The sequence below is a fragment of the Sapajus apella genome, unplaced genomic scaffold (genome assembly GCF_009761245.1).
Source record: "Sapajus apella isolate SASKATOON/1434 unplaced genomic scaffold, GSC_monkey_1.0 scaffold97, whole genome shotgun sequence".
In the NCBI taxonomy this organism is placed as follows: domain Eukaryota; kingdom Metazoa; phylum Chordata; class Mammalia; order Primates; family Cebidae; genus Sapajus; species Sapajus apella.
Genome location: NW_022437037.1, coordinates 3,743,786 through 3,767,743, shown reverse-complemented (window position 1 = coordinate 3,767,743; position 23,958 = coordinate 3,743,786). Strand labels below are relative to the sequence as shown.

The 23,958-nt window shown below is 54.9% G+C and overlaps 1 protein-coding gene across 5 annotated transcripts; it reads left to right on the top strand.

Annotated features, from left to right (window-relative positions):
• Positions 1 to 4,517: 4,517 nt before the first annotated feature.
• Positions 4,518 to 23,729, top strand: SH3GLB2 (SH3 domain containing GRB2 like, endophilin B2). Of its 5 annotated transcripts, XM_032257528.1 has the most exons (13): positions 4,518 to 4,766; positions 9,766 to 9,907; positions 11,197 to 11,325; positions 16,908 to 17,041; positions 17,290 to 17,382; positions 18,817 to 18,828; positions 19,500 to 19,562; positions 21,108 to 21,131; positions 21,585 to 21,674; positions 21,928 to 22,028; positions 22,331 to 22,345; positions 22,453 to 22,693; positions 23,008 to 23,729. In XM_032257528.1, the coding sequence occupies exons 1-13, from the start codon at positions 4,704 to 4,706 to the stop codon at positions 23,113 to 23,115; spliced, it is 1,215 nt and encodes a 404-aa protein (XP_032113419.1). In that variant the 5' UTR covers positions 4,518 to 4,703; the 3' UTR covers positions 23,116 to 23,729. The 5 variants fall into 5 exon arrangements, with proteins under 5 accessions (XP_032113419.1, XP_032113421.1, XP_032113422.1 ...); XM_032257530.1 differs by lacking the exon at positions 22,331 to 22,345; XM_032257529.1 differs by lacking the exon at positions 18,817 to 18,828 and having other exon boundaries at positions 4,536 to 4,766.
• Positions 23,730 to 23,958: the final 229 nt, after the last annotated feature.

The window sequence follows — 23,958 nt, the reverse complement described above, 5'->3', positions numbered from 1 at the left end:
CATGCCTGTAATCCTAGCTATTTGGGAGGCTGAGGCAGGAGAATCGCTTGAACCCAGGAGGCAGATGTTGCAGTGAGCCAAGATCATGCTGCTGCACTCCAGCCTGGTAACAGAGCAAGACTCTGTCTCAAAAAAAAAAAGTCCTGGACATATAGGGCCAAGTTATAATACATCTAAACGTGAATTCACTGCAAACTGGCATGGGACCACCTTGATGAATATTCATAGCATCTCCTGTAACCTGCTGAATATGTATGTTTAGCCAACCCGTTCAGCATAAAGCTCCTACCCCAACTCCTCCTCCTTCCAACTGCCTGTCTCTGGTCTTCCCCTGGAGGTGATGTAGGATTTTTTTCTTGACCTCTTTGTTGGATGTGTCATGGTGGTGCCCCGTCTACTCGGCCCACCATACTCAACCCCGTGTGGGAAGGAGCAGGTGAGTGAGCAAGGGCAGGATCTGGCTGGCCGCTTTGGGCATGGGCAGAAGCAGGCTCCATGCAAGCCCCCTGGCGGTGCCCAGGTCAGGGTGCTTACAAACCCTGAAGCCCCAGAGGGCTTGTTACAATGGTCTCTTAGCTCCATTGTCCATGGACAGCGGTGTGTTATCAGCTAGGCTCCTTGCCTTGTCACCTGCAGTGGCTGCCCTCAGCCAGTGAGGGCAAAGGGCCAGTATGACAGCCTTTTTGGGTACCCCCACTTGGTGGGTCCCGAACTCTCATCTGGTGTACAAGAAGAATGAGTCACCTGGATACTTGAAGGATAGTGAAGGAGGAGAATTTTATTAAGCGGTGGAAATGGTTCTCAGCAGAGGGGGGAGCTGGAGAGGAGATGGGACAGGGAGGTAATCTTCCCTTGAAGACTGGCCGGATCCTGCTGGATCTTCCCTGTAGTCAAGCCGTCTCCCCAGAGTTAAGCCATTTCTTCTCTGAAGTACAGCCATTCCTCTGAAGTGAAGTTGCCTCTCCCCGTCAAGCCACTTCCCTCCTCTATCAGCTGCGTCTGGGGTCTTCATAGACAAAGGATGGGAGAAGGGGTGGGCTGTAGGTAGTTTTGTAAAAAGCAACATTTGATTGATAAAAAGATGCTATTCAGAAAGAACCAATCAGGACAGAGCAGGCAAACCAGGATAGAAGCTGTCACTTTGGGCCAGAGGATTCAGGCTTTTCAGCTCAAAGGTAGGGTTTTGCCAGGGACCAGCCCTTGTCTGCTCAGTACTTCTCTACTTCCTGCCTCTGTTCGAGGCATGCTTCCCAGCTTGTGGGATGGTCACCTTGCAGTCTGTACCTTTTTATAAGAAATAAAATCTTCTTTCCTCCTCTATATGTATACCTTGTTCTTGTTGTTTTTTCTTTCAGATAGATTCTTGCTCTTGTTCCCCAGGCTGGAGTGCAGTAGTGCAATCTAGGCACACTGCAACCACCACCTCCTGGGTTCAAGCAATTCTCCTGTCTCACCCTCCTGAGTAGCTAGGATTACAGGTATGCGCCACCATGCCCCGCTAATTTTGTATTTTTAGTAGAGATGGGGTTTCACCGTGTTGCTCAGGCTGACCTTGAACTCCCAACTTTAGGTGACCCACCCACCTCGGCCTTCCAAAGTGCTAGGATTACAGGCATGAGCCACTGCTCCTGGCCCATCTTGATTTTTTAAACACTGGCTAAATGAATGATACAGTCAGCTATAAACAGATACCAGTAAATAAGTCTATGATCAATACAGACAAATAGAAACACATAACGAGCACAGAAACAGAAACACAGAGAAACACACATCTTGCAGATGTGTGAATGACAAGAAAGTTGATGAAGGCAACGTACACTTACTGGCCCAATACATGATAGGTGGGTCCAGGCAGGTGGAGTTCTGACAGCTCCCAGGTGATTTAATGTAAGAGCCATTGACTTGTTGATCCAGAACCAGGGTTGGGAGAGGGACCAGGTCTGGATTTTGAACAAGACCCCAGGTGACTTGAGGCTCACCCTGCAAAGCCAGGCTGGGATAGGAGATAGAAACTGGGGTAAGAGGCTGGGTGTGGTGACTCATGTCTGTAATCCCAGCACTTTGGGAGGCAAAGAAGGGCAGATCACGAGGTCAAGAGATCGTCACCATCCTGGCCAACATGATGAAACCCTGTCTCTACTAAAAATACAAAAGTTAGCTAGGCACGTTGGTGTGTGCCTGTAATCCCAGCTACTCAGGAGCTGAGGCAGGAGAATTGCTTGAACTCGGGAGGCGGAGGTTGCAGTGAGCCAAGATCACACCATTGCACTCCAGCCTAGTGACAGAGTGAGACTCCATCTAAAAAAAAAAAAAAAAGAAAAAAAAGAAAAGAAACTAGGGTAAGTATAGAAAGATGAACAAAGCCAGGGAGAAGAAAGTACAGCTCAGGAACAGAGCTCTCCACTGGGTTCAGAGATGAAGCTGAGGCCGGGCACAGTGGCTTATGCCTGTAATCCCAGCACTTTGGGAGGCCGAGGCGGGCAGATCACTTGAGGTCAGGAGTTTGAGACCAGCCTTGCCAACATGGCAAAACCCCATCTCTACTAAAAATACAAAAATTCGCCAGGCATGGTGGCGCACACCCGTAATCCCAGTTACTCTGGAGGCTGAGGCAGAATCACTTAGAATTTGGGAGGCAGAAGTTGCAGATGGTGCCACTGCACTCCAGCCTTGGTGAAAGAGTAAAACTACATCTAAAAAAAAAAAAAAAAAAAAAGATGAAACCTAGAGGTCACAGCAGAGAGAGGTGAAGACCAGGACAAACCTTCCTCTCAAGCCCTGGGGAAGGTATTTGCAGGCAGGAGCACGTGCAGGTCATCTCCTTGCGTGGGGCTGTCATCACCTTGCTTGGGGCTGGGTTCAAGGTTATCACAGGTCTGTGCCTTCAGGGCAGTTCATTCTCTCCCCCTGACAATGACCCAATCTTTGACCTCCTCCTCTCACCCCACAGGAGTCTCCAGGCCCCAGCCCCAGGACCCCCTCCCTTTCTGTCACCACCCCTACAACCCTCCTCCAATTTGGGGGAGGGAGCCGCAAGGCCTCCCAGGCTGACAAACAGCTGTTCCAGCAGTGGAGGGCAAGTCCCAAGCCTGTCCCTGGCTCAGTCACCAAGGTCAGGGCAGAAGAGAGGAGGAGAGGTCAGAGAGGAGGAGTAACAGTAGGAAACCCAAGGGAAACGGAGTGAAAGAAATAGGAATGGGAAGGAGGGGGTGCAAATAAAGAGAGCGGAGAGGAAGAGGCACAAATAGGGGAGAGGTAGCAGGCATGGGTGGCAGGAGGAGACAGCAAGAGAGACCCATTTTAGAGATCTATTGCACAGATTTGTGACTTTGTCTATCTATTGCACACTTAGTGACTTTGGGAGGCTGCGGTAGGCAGATTGCCTGAGATCAGGAGTTCAACACCACCCTGGTAACATGGCGAAACCTTGTCACTACTAAAGTACAAAAAATTAGTCGGGCATGGTGAGGGACACCTGTAGTCCCAGCCACTCGGGAGGCTGAGACAGGAGAATCCCTTGAGTCCGGGAGGCGGAGGTTGCAATGAGCAGAGATGGCGCCACTGCACTCCAGCCTGGGGGACATAGCAAGAGTCTGTCTCCAAAAAAAAAAGTATTGCGCCGGGCGCGGTGGCTCAAGCCTGTAATCCCAGCACTTTGGGAGGCCGAGGCGGGTGGATCACAAGGTCAAGAGATCGAGACCATCCTGGTCAACACGGTGAAACCCCGTCTCTAGTAAAACTACAAAAAAAAAAAAAAAAATTAGCTGGGCATGGTGGCGCATGTCTGTAGTTCCAGCTACCCAGGAGGCTGAGGCAGGAGAATTGCCTGAACCCAGGAGGCGGAGGTTGCGGTGAGCCGAGATCGCGCCATTGCACTCCAGCCTGGGTAACAAGAGCGAAACTCCGTCTAAAAAAAAAAAAAAAAAAAAAAAAAAAAAAGAAATATAAAAAAAAAAAGTATTGCATATTTCAAAATTGCTAAAATAGTACATTTGAAATGTTCTCACCACAAAAAAAGTAGGTGAGGTGATGGACATGTCAAGTAACTTGATTTCATCATTCCACAATTTCATCATCTTGTAGGCCGTAAATAAATACTTATTTGTCAATTAAAAATTTTTAAAAGCATTCGTAAGATGGCAAATAATATGTAATTATGGTGTGCACCTGCAATCATTTAAGAGCACATGTGTTCCAATTTTAGTAATAGTTGTAGTAAAAGGAAAAAAGAGGCCGGCCCAAGCTGCCGTGGCAGGCGCAGGGGGGCAGCAGCGAGCAACTGCACGGCGGTCCCGCTGGACCCCCGCCCCGCCCCGCTCCGGCCTGGCCCCGGCTCCGCCCCATTAGCTCCGCCCCAGTGCCGTCTCTCCCCGCCCCTGTCCCTCCAGCCCCGCCCCCGCCAGCTCCGCCCGGCTTCCGGCATCCCCATCCCCGCCCCTTTAGCTCCGCCCCACTGCAGTCCCGCCCTGCCCCGGCGCCGCCAGCTCCGCCCCGAGGCCTCGGCGCCCCGCCCCCCCCGCCCCGCGGCCTCCGCGCCCCGCCCTGCGCGCTTGGGCTGGCTCTGAGGCTGCTGCGGGCGGGCGGGCGGGTGCGCGGAGGGCCGGTACCCCGCAGCAGGTGGGCGGGGTGCGGGCGGCGGCGGCGGCTGGGCCGGGGGCTGCCGGCTGCGCTCTGGCGGTGCGCGGCGGCCGTGCGGACGCGCTATGGACTTCAACATGAAGAAGCTGGCGTCGGACGCGGGCATCTTTTTCACCCGGGCCGTGCAGGTGAGGCCTGGCTCCGCGCCGTACACACGGGGCCCGGATGTGGGGCGGGCGGGGAGCACACTGCGGCTGACGCCTGGGGGCGCGGGGAAGCCCTCCCGGGCTGCTGCTCCGGTCGCCGCCGCGGGCGCACCTCTGCCCCCTTGAGTCCTTGCTGGCCAGAAGAGGGAAAGAGCCCGGGCGGCCTGAGCCGGGCCTTGGCCCTGCTGCCTGGGGCGAGGCACCGGTGCCCACCCTTGGTGCCGGTTGAGTTATCCTGTTCCCCTGGCGCCTGCCCTGCCGAAGAGGGGAGGAGGCACCGGCTGGGTCCTACCTCTCTGCCCTTTTCCAGCAGTGACTGGCGCCTGGCGGGGCATTTAGCGGCCTGGGTGTCAGGCCCAGGGACTCATGGTCCGCCACAACCCCTTCTCCAAGCCTCAGTCTCCGCACCTGTGCAATGGGCGGGTGGTGCCATGAGTCCCTCAGGGCCATTTCACACATTTGGATAGTCAGGCCGGAAGCCAGCAGCTGTTTCCTTTCTGCTCCACGGGAGGTCTGTTTCCTTAGTCCCTAGGCCTGGGGGATGGGGAGAGGGCTGGGGTCTGGCTGGGAAGCTGTCCAAGCCCATGATGCTGAAATTGGAACAGGTCCTATTTGTTTAGGGGCAGAGAGAGAAACAGGCAACTCAACAACATGGAAAGACCTAGGATCAGGTGTGGGTGGGAATATGCCCTCCTGTGACCTTGGGGGAGGGGCCTTCACCTCACTGGGCCTCAGTTTCTCAATCTGAAAAATGGGATCAGTATTCCTGCCTCCCAGGACAGATGCGAGGATTCTGTGGGACTGTCCGTATGTGTGCTCACCAAAGACAAGCTCATGATTGGTGTTAGCGTGGTTAATATTGCACCTGTGCAGCATGTGACCTTGAGCAAATCACTTCTCTCCGAGCCCCGCCCTCCCCTTCTGTAAATCAGGTGTAACACCATGGTTAGGGGATTCAGTGGGATTCTGCAGGCCTGGGGCTGGCCCCTCCCAGGTTCTGGGAGCCGGTCCTGTAGTGTCCTCCTTGTCGTTGTCACCGTTGTTGTTTCTGTTGAGTACAGTTCTCCCCCAACTCTCACCCCCGAACTCCCCTTCCCAGGAGTCCAGACCCAGCCGCGTAGCCATGTTTACTAGAAAGTGCTGTGTCCCGTTGAGGATTAGCATCCCAGCGAGAATTCACTCCTCAGTGTGTTCCAAGTCTGGTGGACAGCCCCAGCCCTTGTGGAGATGCCAGGATCCCAGAGCCCCTCGGATTGGATGGCCCCAGTCCATCTGGGAGGGGGGAAACCCACTCTGTTGTTGGTATGGCAACCACACTATCTCCCACATCTGGGAAGAACCTGATCTGCCAGTTTCCTGCTAGGGCTGGGGCCGTGCTGCCTGACCTGGCCAGGGCTCTCTGGGCCCAGGCAGAGCAGGGCCTAGGTGTGGCTCTGCTTGGTGGGGGTGGCCCACAGGGTCACTGATACTGGAGTGGGAGCCAGCAGCCAGGCCCCAGCCTCGGGGTGGGAGGCAGGGAGCTGGGAGCTTTATAAATAGAGGCTTTCTGTGCTCTGCACGCCCACCCCCTGCTGCTGCCATCTTCCTGGGAGCAGCCTCGGACGCCAGCACCAAACCCCTTCCCCTTGGCAGGATTGGAGCGGGGTGGCTGGCCAGGGGACAGAGGGACCTGAAATGTGACCTGGCAGGAGAGGCCACAGAGAGGTTCTGCCTGAGACCAAGCTGGCCTGCACGGGAGTCAGCCAGGAGGATGGGAGAGGGGTTCTTTATGATCAGTACCTGTGCTGGGCTGGGGAACCTCCCAGCCCCTGCAGGTACGAGAAACAACTTGAAGAGCATTCCCGATCAGCAGGGAACAAGGCCCGGGCCCAGAGATGAGGCTCCAGAGGGCGGGATCCCTTTTGCAGGGGTCTGGGATGGCCTCCTGCAAGGAGGGCCCCTAAACTATGCGCAGAAAGTAGGGAGGGGCTTGTGACATTGGTCCTAGTGGCAGGAGCACCTCGGATAAGGGCACCGAGGCAAGAAAACCTAAGGCATATTTGGACAAGGTGGCAGCGGGGGTGGGAGAGGGCAGCAGGAGTGATAGGAGTAACAGTATAAGGAGTAATTGCAGTAACAGTAATAGAGGTAGGAGTATTATCATCAAAGCCAGAGAGGTGGTGGCACTGTCATCGTCAATCCAGGCAGGCTGCAGTGGACATTGGATGGATGCTCTCTAGTTCGGGAAAGCCTGGTAGAACTTTTTACCTGGGTGGCTGGGGCGGTGGCTAATCCCAGCACTTTGGGACGCCGAGGCAGGAGGATCACCTGAGCCCGGGAGTCCAAGACCAGCCCGACCAACTTGGAGAAACCCCATTTCCACTAAAAATACAGAATTAGCCAGACGTGGTGGCACATGCCGGTAATCCTAGCTACTCGGGAGGCTGAGGCAGGGGAGTTGCTTGAGCAATTTCTTTTCTTTTTTTTTTTTTTTTTTTTTTTTGTGATGGAGTCTTGCTGGAGTGCAATGGTGCAATCTTGGCTCACTGCAACCTCCTCCTCCCGTGTTCAAATGATTATCCTGCCTCAGCCTCCTGAGTAGCTAAGACTACAAGTGCATGCCACCATGCCTGGGCAGTTTTTTGTTGTTGTTGTTGTTGTTGTTTTTTAATTTTTAGTAGAGACTGGGTTTCACTGTGTAGCCAGGATGGACTCGATCTCCTGACCTTGTGATCCGCCTGCCTCAGCCTCCCAATGTGCTGCTGGGATTACAGGCGTGAGCTGCCACACCCGACCTGTTTTTTGTTTTTTTATGAGATGGAATCTTGCTCTGTCACCCAGGCTGGAGTGCAGTGGCGAGATCTCGGCTCACTGGAACCTCCACCTCCCGAGTTCAAGCAGTTCTCCTGCCTCAGCCTCCCAAGTAGCTGAGATTACAGGTGCCGGCCACCACACCCAGCTAATTTTTGTATTTTTAGTAGAGATGGGGTTTCACTATATTGGCCAGGCTGGTCTAGAACTCCTGACCTTGTGATCTGCCCGCCTCAGCTTCCTAAAGGCCCAGCCAAGGCTTTTCATTAATGATGGTGATAAGGCCTGACATAGTGACTCACGTCTGTAATCCCAGCACTTTGGGAGGCCGAGGCAGGTGGATTGCCTGAGGTCAGAAGTTTGAGACCAACCTGGCCAACATGGTGAAACCCCATCTCTATTAAAAACAAAAATTAGCTGGGCGTGGTGGCGGGCACCTGTAATCCCAGCTACCCGGGAGGCTGAGGCAGAGGAATTGCTTGAGCCCGGGAGATGGAGGTTGCAGTGAGCCAAAATCTTGCACTCCAGCCTGGCTAACAGAGTGAGACTTTGTCTCAAAAAAAAAAAGATGGTGGTGATAATACTAGCTAACATGTATCGGCCCCATACTCTGTGCCGGCCCAATGGCCTGTGATTTAGATCCTGTGATCTGCGTTCTCCAGTCAGAGGATCTCAGGCCCAGAAGGCAGACTTTGCCTCTCCAAGCCTGGGTTTCTTCATTTGGAAAATGGGGTGAACACCATTCTCCTCAAAGGACTGGGTGGGCACGGTGCAGGGGGAGGGGCAAGGCCGAGCCCTACTCCGGAAGGTCTCAGTTTTCGGAGTGTGAGCAGGAAGAGGAGGTAGAGTCTGCCAGGGTGAGGGAAGGAGGAGGAGGCCGGGAGCAGCTGGCCCCAGGCAGGAGCTGAGGCCATACCCTGGGCAGCTGGGCCCTTCCAGCCCTGCAGGGAGAAACCCAAGCTCTGCTACATAATTGATGGCTGCTGAGCTCCTGGTGGCCGCCCAGCCCCCCGCCGCTGAAGCCGACTGCAGCCATGGATGATTCACAGCTGACCCAAGTCCGGCGTAGTCCAGGCCCTTGCTCAGCCTCAGTGGTAGCATCTGTGAAGTGGGAACCAGCCCTCCGTGCATTAGAGGTTGATGCGGTCAAGAGTGGAAACCCTCAGGGCAGGGCCGGCTAGCAGTGTTTGTTGCTCCTTATCTTACCCCTGCAGGTCTTCACTCTGGCCACCACCTTGGGCAAGCCCTTTCCCTTAACTGGAGAAGGCCTTGGTGTCCCTGTCAGGAAAGCGGAGGGAGACATGTGTTTCCGGTTGTTCCTAGGTAGCCCCTGTGGCTTCTGCCAGCTTTGATGAGGACCCATAGGGCATCCCGGGCCCTGGGTGTGCCCAGCTGCTGGTTCTGATGGGCTGTCGGTGTGTCTGCCTACCCTCCCAGGTGGCCAAAGCCAACCATTTGGCCATTCCGCAGTCCCCTTCCTTCCTAGACGTCTCTGTGCCCATCAGCCCTGGGCACCAGTGCCTTCCATGGGGAAGTCAGGCTGTACCAGACCCAGCCTTTTTGTCCACCCACGTCTTTTCTCTTCGTCCTCATAACCTATGAGAGAGGTGTTGTTATGCCTTTCTTCAGCTCAGGAAACCAGTGCTCAGAGAGGCAGAGCCCCTTGCCCAAGGTCACACAGCTGGATAGTGGCAGAACTAAGAATCGAATCAGGTTTTCCGGACCTTGGGTTTTTCCCCTCCCTCCCCGGCACCCTCTCCCTAGCAGCTCCCAGATGCCCGTGGAGCTCCCTGGTAGCCCCAGACCTTGCTCCATGCCCCGTTTGTCCCAAGCCCTTTCTACCAAGTCTGCTCCTTCAGAGTCAGGCTCGAAGGACCCTAGGGCAACCCTCCCCAGGGTTCCTGACCCCACTAAGTTGTGTGCCAGGTTGTGTATGAATGTGCATTTTTGTGGGGAGACAGTCTCTAGCTTTCACTGGATTTCCAGAAGAAGCTGTGATCCGCACACTCTGGTCCAGCCACCTCATTTCACCAAGGGGCAAACAGGGAGGCCCTGCCAGGAAGCCTCGGGCCGGTTCCTTGACCCTGGGGCCTGCCTGGCTTCCTGCTGGTGGGAGGGGCAGTCCTCCCTTTACCCTCCACTCCCCCACCTCCTCCTGAGCCCTCCCCACCCCTTGGCCTTCGCACTGTAGTTCACGGAGGAGAAGTTTGGCCAGGCTGAGAAGACCGAGCTTGATGCCCACTTTGAAAACCTTCTGGCCCGGGCAGACAGCACCAAGAACTGGACAGAGAAGATCCTGAGGCAGACAGAAGTGTTGCTGCAGCCCAACCCTAGTGAGTGTGTGCCGGGGCCTGGGAGGGGTGCGTCCTGGGGATGCCTGGCCTACTGTGGCACGGGTAGTGAGTGTGCGCCGGGGCCTGGGAAGGGTACATCCCGGGGATGCCTGGGCCTACTGTGGCATGGGTACAGCGGGGCTGCAGGCGGGGTTTCAGCTAGACTCTTGGGCTAAAGGCCAGTTAGGAGTGGCAGTTCAAAGAAAATGGAAAAAATGGGAAAAAAAAAAAGAAAAAAAAAGGCCAGGTGCAGTGGCTCACGCCTGTAATCCCAGCACTTTGGGAGGCCGAGGTGGGTGGGTCACCTGAGGTTGAGAGTTCGAGACCAACCTGACCAACATGGAGGAAACTCTGTCTCTACAAAAAAAAAAAAAAAAAAAAAAAGAGGAATTAAAAAAAAGAAAATGAGAGACTCTGTTTTGGGCTGCCAGACACTCCAGGGCAGTGGAAATACTGAATTTTGCACAGAGGAGTTAAATGCCTGGAAGCTAAAACACACGTGGGAGAAGAGGCAGGCAAAACACAAACCTGGTTGGTCTCTTTTTTTTTTTTTTTAAGAGGGAGTCTTGCTGTGTCACCCAGTCTGGAGTAGCACAGTGGCACGATCTCGGCTCACTGCAACCTCCGCCTCCTGGGTTCAAGCTATTCTCCTGCTTCAGCCTCCCGAGTAGCAGGGATTACAGGCGTGTACCACTACCCTTGGCTAATTTTCGTATTTTTTAGAGGAGACGGGGTTTCACCATGTTAGCCAGGCTGGTCTCAAACTCCTGACCTCAAGTCATCTACCCACCTCAGCCTCCCAAAGTGTTGGGATTACAGGCATGAGCCACTGTGTTTGGCCCAAACCTGGTCACTTTCAAGAGGCCAGAGAGGCCCAGAGATGAAGGGACTGCCCAGACCCTGCCCAGGCAGGCCCCCAGGGTCAAGCACGAGCAACCTGCAGGACTTTCGGGGAAAGGAGGGTGGCTCTGGGTCAAGCTGCGTGTCCGCCTGCAAATCTTCTCTGCGGCCAGATAACTTTTAGGGCCCGGAGGAGGGAGGTCTGCAAGCAAGTATTGCGTTTGGTAATCATATTGCTAAGGGAGAAGTGGACGGCCCCGGCTTCCTTCTCTGCAGAGTGCTGGGTCCCTCGCAGCAGTTTCAGGGTTGAGGTGGGCATGAGCAAGAGACTATTCTGGAAGTCAGCAGGCCAGGTGCTCCGTGGGCAGGGCCGGGTCTGGGTCTGTTCCTGTTTCATCTTTGGGCTTGGATTGAGGAGCCCTGTGGCTTTGGCTGCTGTCTCCCCACAGGTGCCCGGGTGGAGGAGTTCCTGTATGAGAAGCTGGACAGGAAGGTCCCCTCACGGGTCACCAACGGGGAGCTGCTGGCACAGTACATGGCAGAGGCGGCCAGTGAGCTGGGGCCCACCACCCCCTATGGTGAGCAGGCCTCGCAGCCAGGAACTGGGGGTCATGGGTGCTCGCTCTCGTTCTCCCTCCCTTCCTGTCTTCCTTTACTTAAATAATTATACAAATAATACCTGAATTCATTCTAAATGTGAAATCTCAATCTATGCAGAAAAAAAGTAAAAACCGGAATCTTGTTAACCAGGTTTGGTTTGTGTGTGTGGTTTTTTGTTTTGTTTTTTTTTGAGACACAGTTTCACTTCATCACCCAGGCTGGAGTGCAGTGGTGTGATCTGGGCGCACTGCACCCTCCGCCTCCCGGGTTCAAGTGATTCTCCAGCCTCAGCCTCCCGAGTAGCAGGGACTACAGGCGCCTGCCACCACTCCTGGCTAATTTTTGTATTTTTAGTAGGTCAGGGTTTCACCCTGTTGGCCAGGTTGGTCTCAAACTCCTGATGTCAGGTTATCCGCCCATCTCGGCCTCCCAAAGTGCTGGGATTACAGGTGTGAGCCACTGCGCCCGGCCTTGGAACCTGACTTTTTAACTTGACATCATATTACAGGTATCTTTTCACTGAAGCATTTACAGAACCATGTCCATTTTTTTGTTTTATTTTGAAATTTCATCCAAGTATAAGCCAAATTATTTATATATATATATATATATAAAATTTTTTTTTTTTTTGGGACGGGATCTCACTCTGTCCCCCAGGCTGGAGTGCAGTGGCACAATCTTATCTCACTGCAAACTCTGCCTCCCCGGGCTCAAGTCATCCTCCCACTTCAGCCTCCCGAATAGCTGGGATTACAGGTGTGAGACACTGTGCCCTGCCGTAAGCTATATATTAGAAAATGTGTTTAAGTGTATAATTCAATGATGTTTAATACATTTACAGACATCTCCACAATCTAACCTATTTATTTCTTTTTGAGGCAGAGTGTCGCTCTCTCACTCAGGCTGGAGTGAGGTGGCTCGTTCTTGGCTCACTGCGACCTCCACCTTCCAGGTTCAAGCGTCCCAGGTCCTGCCTCAGCCACCCAAGGAGCTAGGATTACAGGCGCCCACCACCAGGCCTGGCTAACTTTCATATTTTTAGTAGAGACCGGATTTCCCCATGTTATCCAGTTAGGTCTTGAACTCCTGACCTCTGGTGATCCACCCGCCTCAGCCACCCAAAGTGTTGGGTTTACAGGCGTGAGCCACTACGCCCGGCCAAACTTACTTATTTTTTCTTTTCTATTTTCTTTTTTGAGACAGGGTCTGGCTCTGTCCCCCAGGCTGGAGTGCAGTGGTGCAATCTCAGCTTACTGCAAACTCTGCCTCCCCAGGCTCAAGTCATCCTCCCACCTCAGCCTCCTGATTAGCTGGGATTACAAGTGCACACCACGATGCCCTTCTCATTTTTGTATTTTTTGTAGAGACAGGGATCTCAATGTGTTGCGCAGGTGACACTAATCTGAAGTGACCGTCTCACCTTAGCCTCCTAAAGTGCTCAAACTACAGGAGTGCGCCTCCATGCCAGGCCAACAGTCTAATTTAAAGAACATTTCCATCGCACCCAAAAAGTCCTTCGTGTCTATTTATTGCCAGTATTTATTGCCAAGCCCCCTTTTCATCCCCAGCTAGCCAACCACTAACATGCTTTCTGTCTCTGTAAGTTCATCTTTTCTGAACATTTTATATAAATGGAATCATATGTTGTTTCTTGTTTCTTGCATTTAGTTGCTGCTTTTACCTAACATAATTTTTTTTTTTTTTTTGAGGCACAGTCTTGCTTTGTCGCCAGGCGCCAGGCTGGAGTGCAGTGGCGCGATCTCGGCTCACTGCAACCTCCGCCTCTCGGGTTCAAGCAATTCTCCTACCTCAGCCTCCCAAGTAGCTGGGATTACAGGTGTGTGCCACCACACCCAGCTAATTTTTGTATTTTTTAGTAGAGATGGGGTTTCACCATGTTGGCCAGGATGGTCTCGATCTCTTGACCTCCTGATCCACCTGCCTCAGACTCCCAAATTGCTGGGATTACAGGCATGAGCCACCGTGCCCAGCTTAATATTTTTTTTTTTGAACAGAGTTTTACTCTGTCACCCAGGCTGGAGTGCAGAGAAACTGTCTCAGCTCACTGCAACCTCCACCTCACAGGTTCAAGCAATTCTGCCTCAGCCTCCTGAGTAGCTGGAATTACAGGCACCTGCCACCATGCCTGGCTAATTTTTTTTTTTTTTTTTCCCAGTAGAGATGGGATTTCTCCATGTTGGCCAGGCAGGTCCCAAACCCCTGGACCTCAAGTGGTCCAGCCTTCTCAGCCTCCCAAAATGCTGGGATTACAGGCACGAGCCACGGCACCAGTCTAGCATAATATTTTTGAGGTTTATTCTTGTAGTATATTTTGGGGCATCATTCCTTTTTTTGGCAACAGTATTCTTTTAAAAATAAAAGGATGGACAGCATCTTCCTTATCCTTTCACCACGTGATAGACACTTGGGTTCACTGTTTCTCTGTGAATGTTTGAACAGGACCCTGGGTGGGGACATGTTTTCACTTCTAGTGAAATTCCACCGAGGAGTAGAGTTGCTGGGTCATATGATAAATTCAATTTAAGTTTTTAAGAAGTTGCCAAACTGTTTTCCAAAGTATGATTGTTTATTCCTCTCAGCAGGGTGCTGTTTCATTTTCAGATATTTGTGGATTTTCTAGGTTTTCTTCTATTGTTGATTTTAACTTAATTCCACTGTGGTCAGAGAATGTATGAACATATTTTGTGTTTGTATTTTATTATTATTTTTGAGATAGAGTTTCGCTCTGTCACCCAGGCTGGAGTGCAGTGGCGCCATGTCAGCTCACTGCAACCTCCACCTCCCAGGCTCAAGATCCCCCCACCTCAGCCTCCCGATTACAGGTGTGCACCACCACACCCAGCTAATTTTTTGTATTTTTAGTAGAAAAGATGGGGTCTCACTATGTTGGCCAGGCTGGTCTCAAACTCCTGACCTCAAGCGAGCCGCCTGCCTCGGCCTCCCGAAGAGCTGGGATTACAGGCGTGAGCCACCGCGCCCGGCCCCGCGTTTTGTGTATGTATTGTTTTAACCCTTTTGAATTTATTGGGACTTGTTTCATGATGTAGTATATGGTCTATCTGAGGAATGTCCTAAGTTCCCTTGAGAAGACGAGATGTTATATTGTTGCAGGGTGCAGTATTGTATAGATGTCAGCGAAGCCACATAGGTTGATGGTGTCGTTCAAGGCTTGTAGATTCTTGCTGATTTTGTCTTGTCCTCTTCATTATCAAAGAGTAGAGTATTGAGGCCCGTCGTGGTGGCTCACACCTGTAATCTCACCACTTTGGAAGGCTGAGGTGGGTGGATCACCTGAGGTCAGGAGTTTGAGACCAGCCTGGCCAACCTAATGAAACCTTGTCTGTACGAAAAATACAAAAAATTAGCTGGGCGTGGTGGTGCACACCTGTAATTCCAGCTACTCGGGAGGCTGAGGCTGGAGAATCGCTTGAGCCTGGGAGGCTGATGTTGCAGTGAGCCGAGATTATGCCACTGCACTGCGGCCTGGGAGACAGATCGAGACTCCATATTAAAAAAAAAAAGTATAGTTTTGAAGCTTCCAACTATTACTGTTGAATTGTTTATTTCTCTCATTGTCAGTGTTTGCCTTAGATATTCTGGAACTGTCTTAGGTCTGTACATTTATGTTTGTGTGTCTTCCTGATGAATTGATTATTTTCTCATTATAAAATGCTATGCGTTGCCGGGCGCGGTGGCTCACGCCTGTAATCCCAGCACTGTGGGAGGCCGAGGCGGGTGGATCACGAGGTCAAGAGATCGAGACCATCCTGGTCAACATGGTGAAACCCCGTCTCCACTAAAACTACAAAAAATTAGCTGGGCATGGTGGTGCATGCCTGTAATCCCAGCTACTCAGGAGGCTGAGGCAGGAGAATTGCCTGAACCCAGGAGGCGGAGGTTGCGGTGAGCCGAGATCGCGCCATTGCACTCCAGCCTGGGTAACGAGAGCGAAACTTCGTCTCAAAAAATAAATAAATAAATAAATAAATAAAATGCTATGCGTTTTGTCTCTAGTACAATTTTGTCTTAAGGTCCATTTTGTCTGGCAGTGGCATGGTTACTGCATACGTGGTGTACTTTTTTCAGCCTATTCATGTCTTTAAAGTGTATCATTGGATTTTTCTTTTTTTTTAGACAGAGTTTTGCTCTGTCGCCAGGCTGGAGTGCCACGGTGCAATCTTACCTTGCTGCAACCTCCGCCTCACGGGTTCAAGCGATTCTCCTGCCTCAGCCTCCTGAGTAGCTGGGATTACAGGCATGCACCACCACACACAGCGATTTTTTGTATTTTTAGTAGAGGCAGGGTTTTACCATGTTGGTCAGGCTGGTTTGGAACTCCTGACTTCATGATCCACCCCCCTCAGCCTCCCAAAGTGCTGGGATTACAGGCGTGAGCCACCGCCTGGCCTTGCCTTCACTTTGGATTGTTTTGCTATATATATCCAGAATTCCTGGATGAAAAGTTTTTTCTTCACTTTGAATACATCATCTCACTGCCGTCTGGACTGTATTGTTTCTGATGAGAAAACAATTCATCTTATTGTAGCTCTCTTGTATGCTGCATCAAACTATGTTTTTTCTTTTTTTAAAAAAGGCTCTTTCTCTGTCACTCAGGCTCAAGTGCAGTGATGCAATTATGCAGTAGTAAGCTATGGCTTACTCCTGTAGCCGAAAACTCCTGGGTTCAAGTGATCCTCCCACCTGGGCCTCACAAAGTATTGGGATTACAGGCATGAGCCAGCATGCCCAGCATCTTATTGGTTCTTCACATATTTTTTCTGCCTCATTTCCTCCTTCTCTTCTGGCACTGCTATTACTCATACATTGGTTCACTTGATGGTGCCCCATAGGGTCTGAGGCACTGTTCATTTTTGTTATTATTGTTTATAAAGACAAGGTTTTGCCGTGTTGCCCAGGCTGGGCTCAAGCAGTCTGCCCACGTTAGCTTTCCAAAGTGCTGGAATTACAGATGTGAGCCACTGCATCCAGCTCAGTGGTTTTCCATGATTAAATGTTTTTCAATATTTTTTTGCCTCGGTCAATTTCCAGAGTCCAGAAATAGATGTTTTTGACAATTGTGTCCAGTTTTATTTCACTTTGTTTTATTTTCAAAGAGACGAGGTCTCACTATGTTGCTCAGGCTGGTCTCGAACTCCTGAGCTCAAGTGATCCTCTCATCTTGGCCTCCAAGAGTGCTGGGATTACAGGCGTGAGCCACCGTGCCTGGTGTGGTGTCCAGTTTTATTGACAGTTTTTTTGGGAGGGGATTTGTCGAGCTCCTTTGACATTCTGGAAGTCTAATCTCCTTTCTTCATAATGACTGTGTTGTGTTTCATATGTTGGCTGTCCCACTGTTGGTTGGTCAGTCCCCAGTTGATGACTGTGTAGGTTGCTTCTACTTTTTCCCAGGAAAGCCTTCTGCACTGAGCCCCCCAGCCCTGGCTCTTCAGCAAGCTCTTCCTGAGCCCTCTCCTATGGCCTGGGCTCAGAGCGGCCCGAGGCTGAGCCTCTTCCTCACCCTTCAACTCTGGTTTCTCAGGGAAGACACTGCTCAAGGTGGCAGAAGCTGAAAAGCAGCTGGGAGCTGCGGAGAGGGATTTTATCCACACGGCCTCCGTCAGCTTCCTCACACCCCTGCGCAACTTCCTGGAGGGGGACTGGAAGACCATCTCGGTGAGGGCCCTAGGACTCCTCTGCTTCCTGGTACCCATGGCAGTTTCTTCCGCAGAGCCTTTGCACACAGGCTCTCTTCCCATGCTGGGGCTACAGAACTCCTGGGGCCTCCCCAGAGTGACCTTCTATCTCTGGGCCTCAGTTTCCCTGTCTTGACTTGATAGTCCCTGGCGCCAATCTTGCCTTACATGGCTCAGGGTCTCCCAGGGCAGCCCAGGGTCTCACTGTCCCCATGCCCCGCCCCGCAGAAGGAGAGGCGGCTCCTCCAAAACCGGCGTCTGGACTTGGATGCCTGCAAAGCGAGGCTGAAGAAGGCCAAGGCCGCAGAAGCCAAAGCCACGGTAGGTGTCCCCACTGGCCTCCTGGCCCCCAGGCTCTGGCTGGAGCCAAGGGGCAGGGCATGAAGGGACCTGATGTTTGGCATGACCTCTCTCCCTTTCCCTGGCTAGAGATGCCTGGCTGGGGGCTGCTGGGCTGAGCCTCTCTGTCCCTGCCCTCAAGGGAGCCTTGGTGGCCCCCGAGCTCTGGGTCCTGGGAAGACACTTACGGTGTGGACGGACCAGCAGTGCCCCCAGCTGGGTGCAGGCACCCCACAGCTGCCCTGCCAGGCAGCTGGAGTCTCCTGCATGCCTTGCCCTGCCCTCCTAGATGCTTGGCTCTGTCCCTGGCTCTGCCCGGACATGGCACCTTCTTACTAACCCTACTACGTGCTGCTTGAACGTGAGGCCCAGGGTCTCTGTGCTCAGGCGCCCCCATGATGATGTGGAGAACCTGGGAGCTGGACCGCCCGCTTGCTCAGGGCTGTGTCTGAGGGACCCTATCAGGCAGCCCCATGAGATTGGATAGGGCTGGGGCCATACAGTGCCCCCTTCACTCCCAGCTCACTGAGGCCTGTTCAGTCCGGCTGGGTCAATGGGACGCAGCCTGGGACAATGTGACCGTGGCGAGGCCAGGATTGGAGGAGCTGGGCCCAAGCTCCTGTACCCTCCTGGCACACCAGGTTGCTCGGCGGTTCAGGGACTAAAGGCCACCTCACATTTGCAGAGGGAACTCCCAGGCCCAGGGCCTGCTAGGGAGATGGCTACTGTGGCTGCCGGCTCTTGGGCCGAGGGAGGCCAGGCCCAGCCTGGGCTCACAGCTGCCCTCAACAGTCCTGGGCCCAAACCTTCCTTGGGTTCCCCTCCCATGGTGTGGCCCGAGCCTGCATGGCCTCTGGTGAGAACCGTGCACAGAGTCTCAGGTCACTCAAGTGTGTGGGCTCTAGATTGGAGGCAGAGGTACAGCTGGTGTAATCTTGGGGTTGGCTAAGTTGACCTGTGCCTACTGGGATGACCTCTTCTAAGTCACCTGAATGGGACAGTCTTCCCTGTCATTCGGGGCCATACAACACCTCGGAGTAACTCAGCCAGAACACACTCTTTCTCCATCAGCCAGGCCAGGGGGCCTTTCCTGTCATTGCAGTGGTGTGACCTCTCCCTTGCCTGGTGGGCCTGGACAGCCTCACATCCTGGGGTTGGGCCAGGCCACCCTTTCCAGAGCTAGGACCTGGGCAGCCCCGGGAACAGCCTCCCAGAGGACTCCGGCCCTGCAGCTCTGTCCCCATAAGCACACACACGTCAGGACTCTTCAGGAGGGCCGGCTGTGTGGCTCCCTCTGCCCGGCCGCCCGGTGTCCCCTCCCACTGGGGCCTGGGGTGCCTGGTCCTGCCTGTGCTGTGGACTCACTAACTCTTTGTTTTTGTTCCTTTCCGTCCTGCTTTGGGTAACTTGGCTCAGTGTGAGGGAGATGTGAGTATACCTGCCCCACGTGCTGTGCTGCTTCTGGTCTGCCCATCTTGCCCGTGGGCCCACGATGCCGTGGCCAGCCCACGTCCTTGGGGCATTTTGCAAGCAGCTGGTCTCCCCGCCAGAGCCTCCACTGTGCAGGGCCTCTGGTGGAGAGGTGCCAGGCGTTGGGGCCTGTGAGTCAGCTTTTTGCAAATGTTGAACGCCTGTCACTCTGTCTGCCCATGCATCCATCTGTCCACCCTCATTGTCGGGAGGGGGCCTGGCCCTCGATGCAGGCGTGAGACATGGTGTGCGGATTCTGGGATGGAAAAGGCCATGGGGAGGGTGGGCTGTGTTTGGGGGACTCTGGGGAGGAGGGGGCTGTGGCCATGGCAGGGGAGAGCCCTGCCTGTGGCTTGCTCAGGCAGCCTTGGCCATCTCCTCACCGTGTCTGCTCTCCTGGCTCCAGTGCCTACAGCCACTTGGTCTTTGCCTGGACTCTCCAAGTCCCTAGGCCCCCTCACCTCCAGGTGTTTGTAACCGGGAGAATGGGGTTTGTGTTGTATCACCCTGTCCCTGGGGTCAGGCCTTCTGGCATCTCCTTGTGCAAGACTCTGGGGTAGCCTCCTGGCCTCGACCCTTGTCCTGGCCCAGGGTGACCCCCTCCCCCCATGAACTCTGTTCCCCGCCAGACGGTGCCTGACTTTCAGGAGACTAGACCTCGTAATTACATTCTCTCGGCCAGCGCCTCCGCGGTAAGCGCCCCTACCCCCACCCCACCCTCGGCCTCCTCTCTCCCCACGTCCCCCCACGCCACTGCCTCTGACTGCACAGGAGCTAGAAGCCAGTGGGTAAGGTGGGAACACTGCCATGTGCTCGGGCCAGTCCTGAGATGCTGGGAAGGGGCAGCAGCCCCCACCTCTGTCCACGTCCTGGCCCCGGTGCCCTGTGGCCATGGGGCTGGACTTGCTTCCCCCTGCACAACACCGGAGCTGGCTTCAGGGCCAGCCGCACCAAGTAGCGTGGAGAACTCAGGGCGGCAGCTGTCCCATCCCCAGGCCCCTCCACCTCCCACTGTGTTTGAATGCCAGGCCCTGGACAGGCCCTGAGGATAGAGGCGGCGGCCTGGCCTTGCCTTCTTGGTGTTCACAGACCTCTAAAGACAGGAGGCAGTGCTGGCCATGCCAGCCTGGATAGCGCCTGGGGGGCAGGAGGGCCTGAGGCTGTGCCAAGGCCCAGAGGTCCTGGAGCAGGCTATGTCTTGTCCTGAGGAGGCTCAGGCAGGGCCCCTGGGGTGGGGGTGGGGAGTCAGGACAGGAGGTGGGGAGGATGGGATCGTGGAGGCTTCGCATGTCACAGTGTATTGGTTTTTAAGCTTTCTTGAGATGTCTGGTGTTTCCTGTATAGTTTGGGGATTAGGTGACATCTCTCCCTCTTGCTTGTCACCACTGCTGCACCTTGTCTCTGCCTCTGCCTCTCTCTCCTTCCTGCCCCGGGGTGAGACCCTCACCTCTGTTGTGAGCATGCTGTCGTGTCTTTTGTGAGTCATTCTGTGGCTGGGTGACTGTCCCTCAGGGCACCAACCCTAGTTGGGTCTCACAGCAACTTTCATACCCCTGGACAGGGACTTCGTAAGTGGCACGGGAGCCACACGGGCTGGCCACATGCACTGGTGTGGGTCCAAGTTTCTTATTTCATGCTGTGGTCTTGGGTCAGATCTCTGGAAATGGCAGGAGCGCTGGGTCTCCTGGTCGTGGCCGGGCAGGATCTTCCTTCTTTAGGGTCTGGATGCCACTTCCCACTCCTCCCTGTGCCCCATGAAAAGAGAAACATCCTAGAAAGTGGAGACTGCCCTGTTTTTCTTTTGCCATCGAGTCCAAGTGTGACTCAGGCATGAGGCTGCCTTTCTCTGCCAGAGGACAGAAAGGTTCAGTGACTGGCCCAGGGTCACACGGTCCTGCCTCCCAGGCCAGCAGCCCGAGCCAGCAGTCGGGACGGGGCGGGGGCACTCAGTCTCTCTTGAGACCCCTCTCAGGGTCTAGGCTGACACCATAGAAGAAATACAAGCAGGACTCTACTGGCTGCACCCCTCCTGCATGACGCATGTTACAGGGACTGGGACTGCCAGCCCCCATCTCCCATGCCGGGCCTCGGCCCAGTCTCAGCTCCTGTTTGGGAGGGTGGGGCAGAAAGGTGGTCGGGGCAGAAGTTGTCTGGGAGCTGGGGCAAAGCAAAGGCTCTGGGGTCCAGCTGTCCTCCTCTCCCCTCCCCGCTGGCCGGTCCTGTTGCTGTCTCCACAGCTCTGGAACGATGAGGTGGACAAGGTAAGTCAGGGCCTGGGGTGGCTGGGCTAGGGGAAGAAGGGGTGGCGGGGTACAGGCACACCTGCTGCTGTGGGGTCTGGTCTGTTTCTCTGCCCCACACCCATTGGGTTGGGGGTGGGGGTTACTGCTTTCCCTCCCTGGGCCTCAGTTTCCCCTCTGTGGGGAAACGTTTGCTCCACAGTACCCCGTAGCACACAGTAGGCCCTCAGGATGCGCATGCTGGGTGGGTTTCTCCCATGGGTGATGAAGGGTCTGTCACCACAGCTGCCTGTGCCTGAGTAGGGCTCTAGCCTCTCTGAGATTGGGGCTCCAGGTATGAAGTCAGGGATAGACCCAGAAGGCGCTCTGCATTCCCAGGGGAAGGGGACAGGTGACTCCCAGGTAGGCTCTAGGGGAAGACTGAGGGAAGCTGGTGGGCAGTGCGGGTGCTCAGGGCTGCCCTGCCCTGCCTAGGCTGAGCAGGAGCTCCGTGTGGCCCAGACAGAGTTTGACCGGCAAGCAGAAGTGACCCGTCTCTTGCTGGAGGGAATCAGCAGCACTCATGTGAGTCTCCCCCCTCCCCCGCCAACCTTCACTAAAGCCTGCCCCTCAGCAGGTGTGCCTGAACCAAAAGGACAGCAGGAGTGCCCCAGAGCAGCCCTCACAGAGCAAGTCCCACCGGGGAGGGTGTGGGCACAGGGGCAGGGCACCCTGGAATGCTGGAGCAAGGTCTGATAGAGGACACAGGTGGGGATGGAATTTTTTGTGCCAAGAGGGGCAGGAGGTTAGAAGTCAGCCTCTGGCCTCTTCCCCACAGGTGAACCACCTGCGCTGCCTCCACGAGTTTGTCAAGTCTCAGACAACCTACTATGCACAGTGCTACCGCCACATGCTGGACTTGCAGAAGCAGCTGGGCAGGTGCGGCTGGGGCAGCACCGCTGAGCCCATTGGGGTCCTATGGCTCCCAGACCCTGTCTGTGGGCAGCATGAGCTCCCATGGGAAGTCCTGTGACACAAAGCCGGGTTGGAGGACTCTGCCGGAACCCACTCTGGGCCTGGGCACCTCATGTGTCTGAGGGTGGAGTGGCTGGCCTTGGTGACCACTGAGTCCCCTTGGGGACCTGAGGGTTTCTAGGGAATGCCTGAGTGGGGAGGATGGCAGGGCTCGGGGGAGGCCATCTCACCCTTCCCTTGCTTTACTTCTCCCTTTGTGCTGCCAGCTCCCAGGGCACCATGTGAGTAGCCAGGGCTGAAGTGGGGCTCCTGGGGCTAGGGAGGGGCATTTGCCTCTGGGGTCCCTTCTAGGACTCCGACCTGCTAAAATATACCCCCTTCTCTCCAGATTTCCAGGCACCTTCGTGGGCACCACAGAGCCCGCCTCGCCACCCCTGAGCAGCACCTCACCCACCACTGCTGCAGCCACTATGCCTGTGGTGCCCTCAGTGGCCAGCCTGGCCCCTCCAGGGGAGGCCTCGCTCTGCCTGGAAGAGGTGGCCCCCCCTGCCAGTGGGACCCGCAAAGCTCGGGTGCTCTATGACTACGAGGCAGCCGACAGCAGTGAGCTGGCCCTGCTGGCTGATGAGGTGGGCCTGGTGCCACAAGATGGGGCAGGAATGGGCTGGGTGAGGAGCAGCCTGGGAGCTGGGATCAGGCACACGGGGCCTGGAGGGGCCCTGGTGGGAAAGCAGGGAGCAGCGGGTTAAAGAGGGCGTCACCAGCCCTGAGGAAGCAATCTCTGCTCTTCTGGGTCTCCGTGGAGAGGTGAGATGAGTGCCACCACTGAAGGTGTAGCACATGCCACTGGCCATGGGGAAGTGGTAGCTCTGTCCCCACTTAGTCCTGGGGCCAGGTCCACCCTTGGTCAGGCTGTGACTGTCCTCTACTGCCATCTCTGCAGCTCATCACTGTCTACAGCCTGCCTGGCATGGACCCTGACTGGCTCATTGGCGAGAGAGGCAACAAGAAGGGCAAGGTCCCTGTCACCTACTTGGAACTGCTCAGCTAGGCAGGTTCCCTCCCAGGCCCCCCTGCCTGCATTCTGGCCTGGGCAGGAGAGGATGGCGCAGCCCTGCCACTTACCTTGTTCTTTGGTGGCACAGCTGCTCAGGGTGGGGAGAATTCACCCCATTCTGTCCCTGCCCCTGGTCACCTAGCTGTGAGGGCGCCTGAGGCTGAATGGCCTCCGCCCCTCCCCTAGTCCTGCTTTTGACCTGTGGCTCTGGAGCCCTCGCCCCTGCCTGCATCCCCCAGCGCCTCACCCTCCCGGCTGCACTCAGCACCTAGGCAAGGGTGGGGCCGCCGCAGGAAGCCCCGGGTGCACTCAGCGAGAGCCCTGCCTTGCACTTGCCAAAAGCTGCAGCAGGGGAATGCGGCAAGGCACACAGGGCTCTGGCAGCCCCTGGGGACTGGGCACTGCCCCTGGGAGGGGAGAGCCTGGCCAGGGTTGGGGTTGGGCCCGGAGCAGCATCTTCCGGTGCTATCCTCCCCTCCCACCCCTCACAGCTCAAGCCAAGTCTGGCGGCCGCAGCCTCCACCTCTCTACACTCACTTTTTATCTGGTGTTTTTACTTCTGCCTGTGTTTGCTTTCTAGTCAATAAAGCCTCCTCGTGTGCGAGTTACCTGGGCTCCTGTCAGGGCCTGGCCTAGACGGTGGGAAGGGTAGCCTTGCCCTCTGCCCCACTCCTCCTGGGTGGGGTGACCCACAGAGCTAGCAGGGGCTCTGTGGCTGCCCCAGCTCTGAGTTGGGAAGTGCAGCCCTCCCTATTTTCCATGAGGCTGAGGGCAGTGCTATTCCTGGACATGAAGCTGCATGAGGAACATTTTATTCCAAAGAAAAAGTTTCCTCCC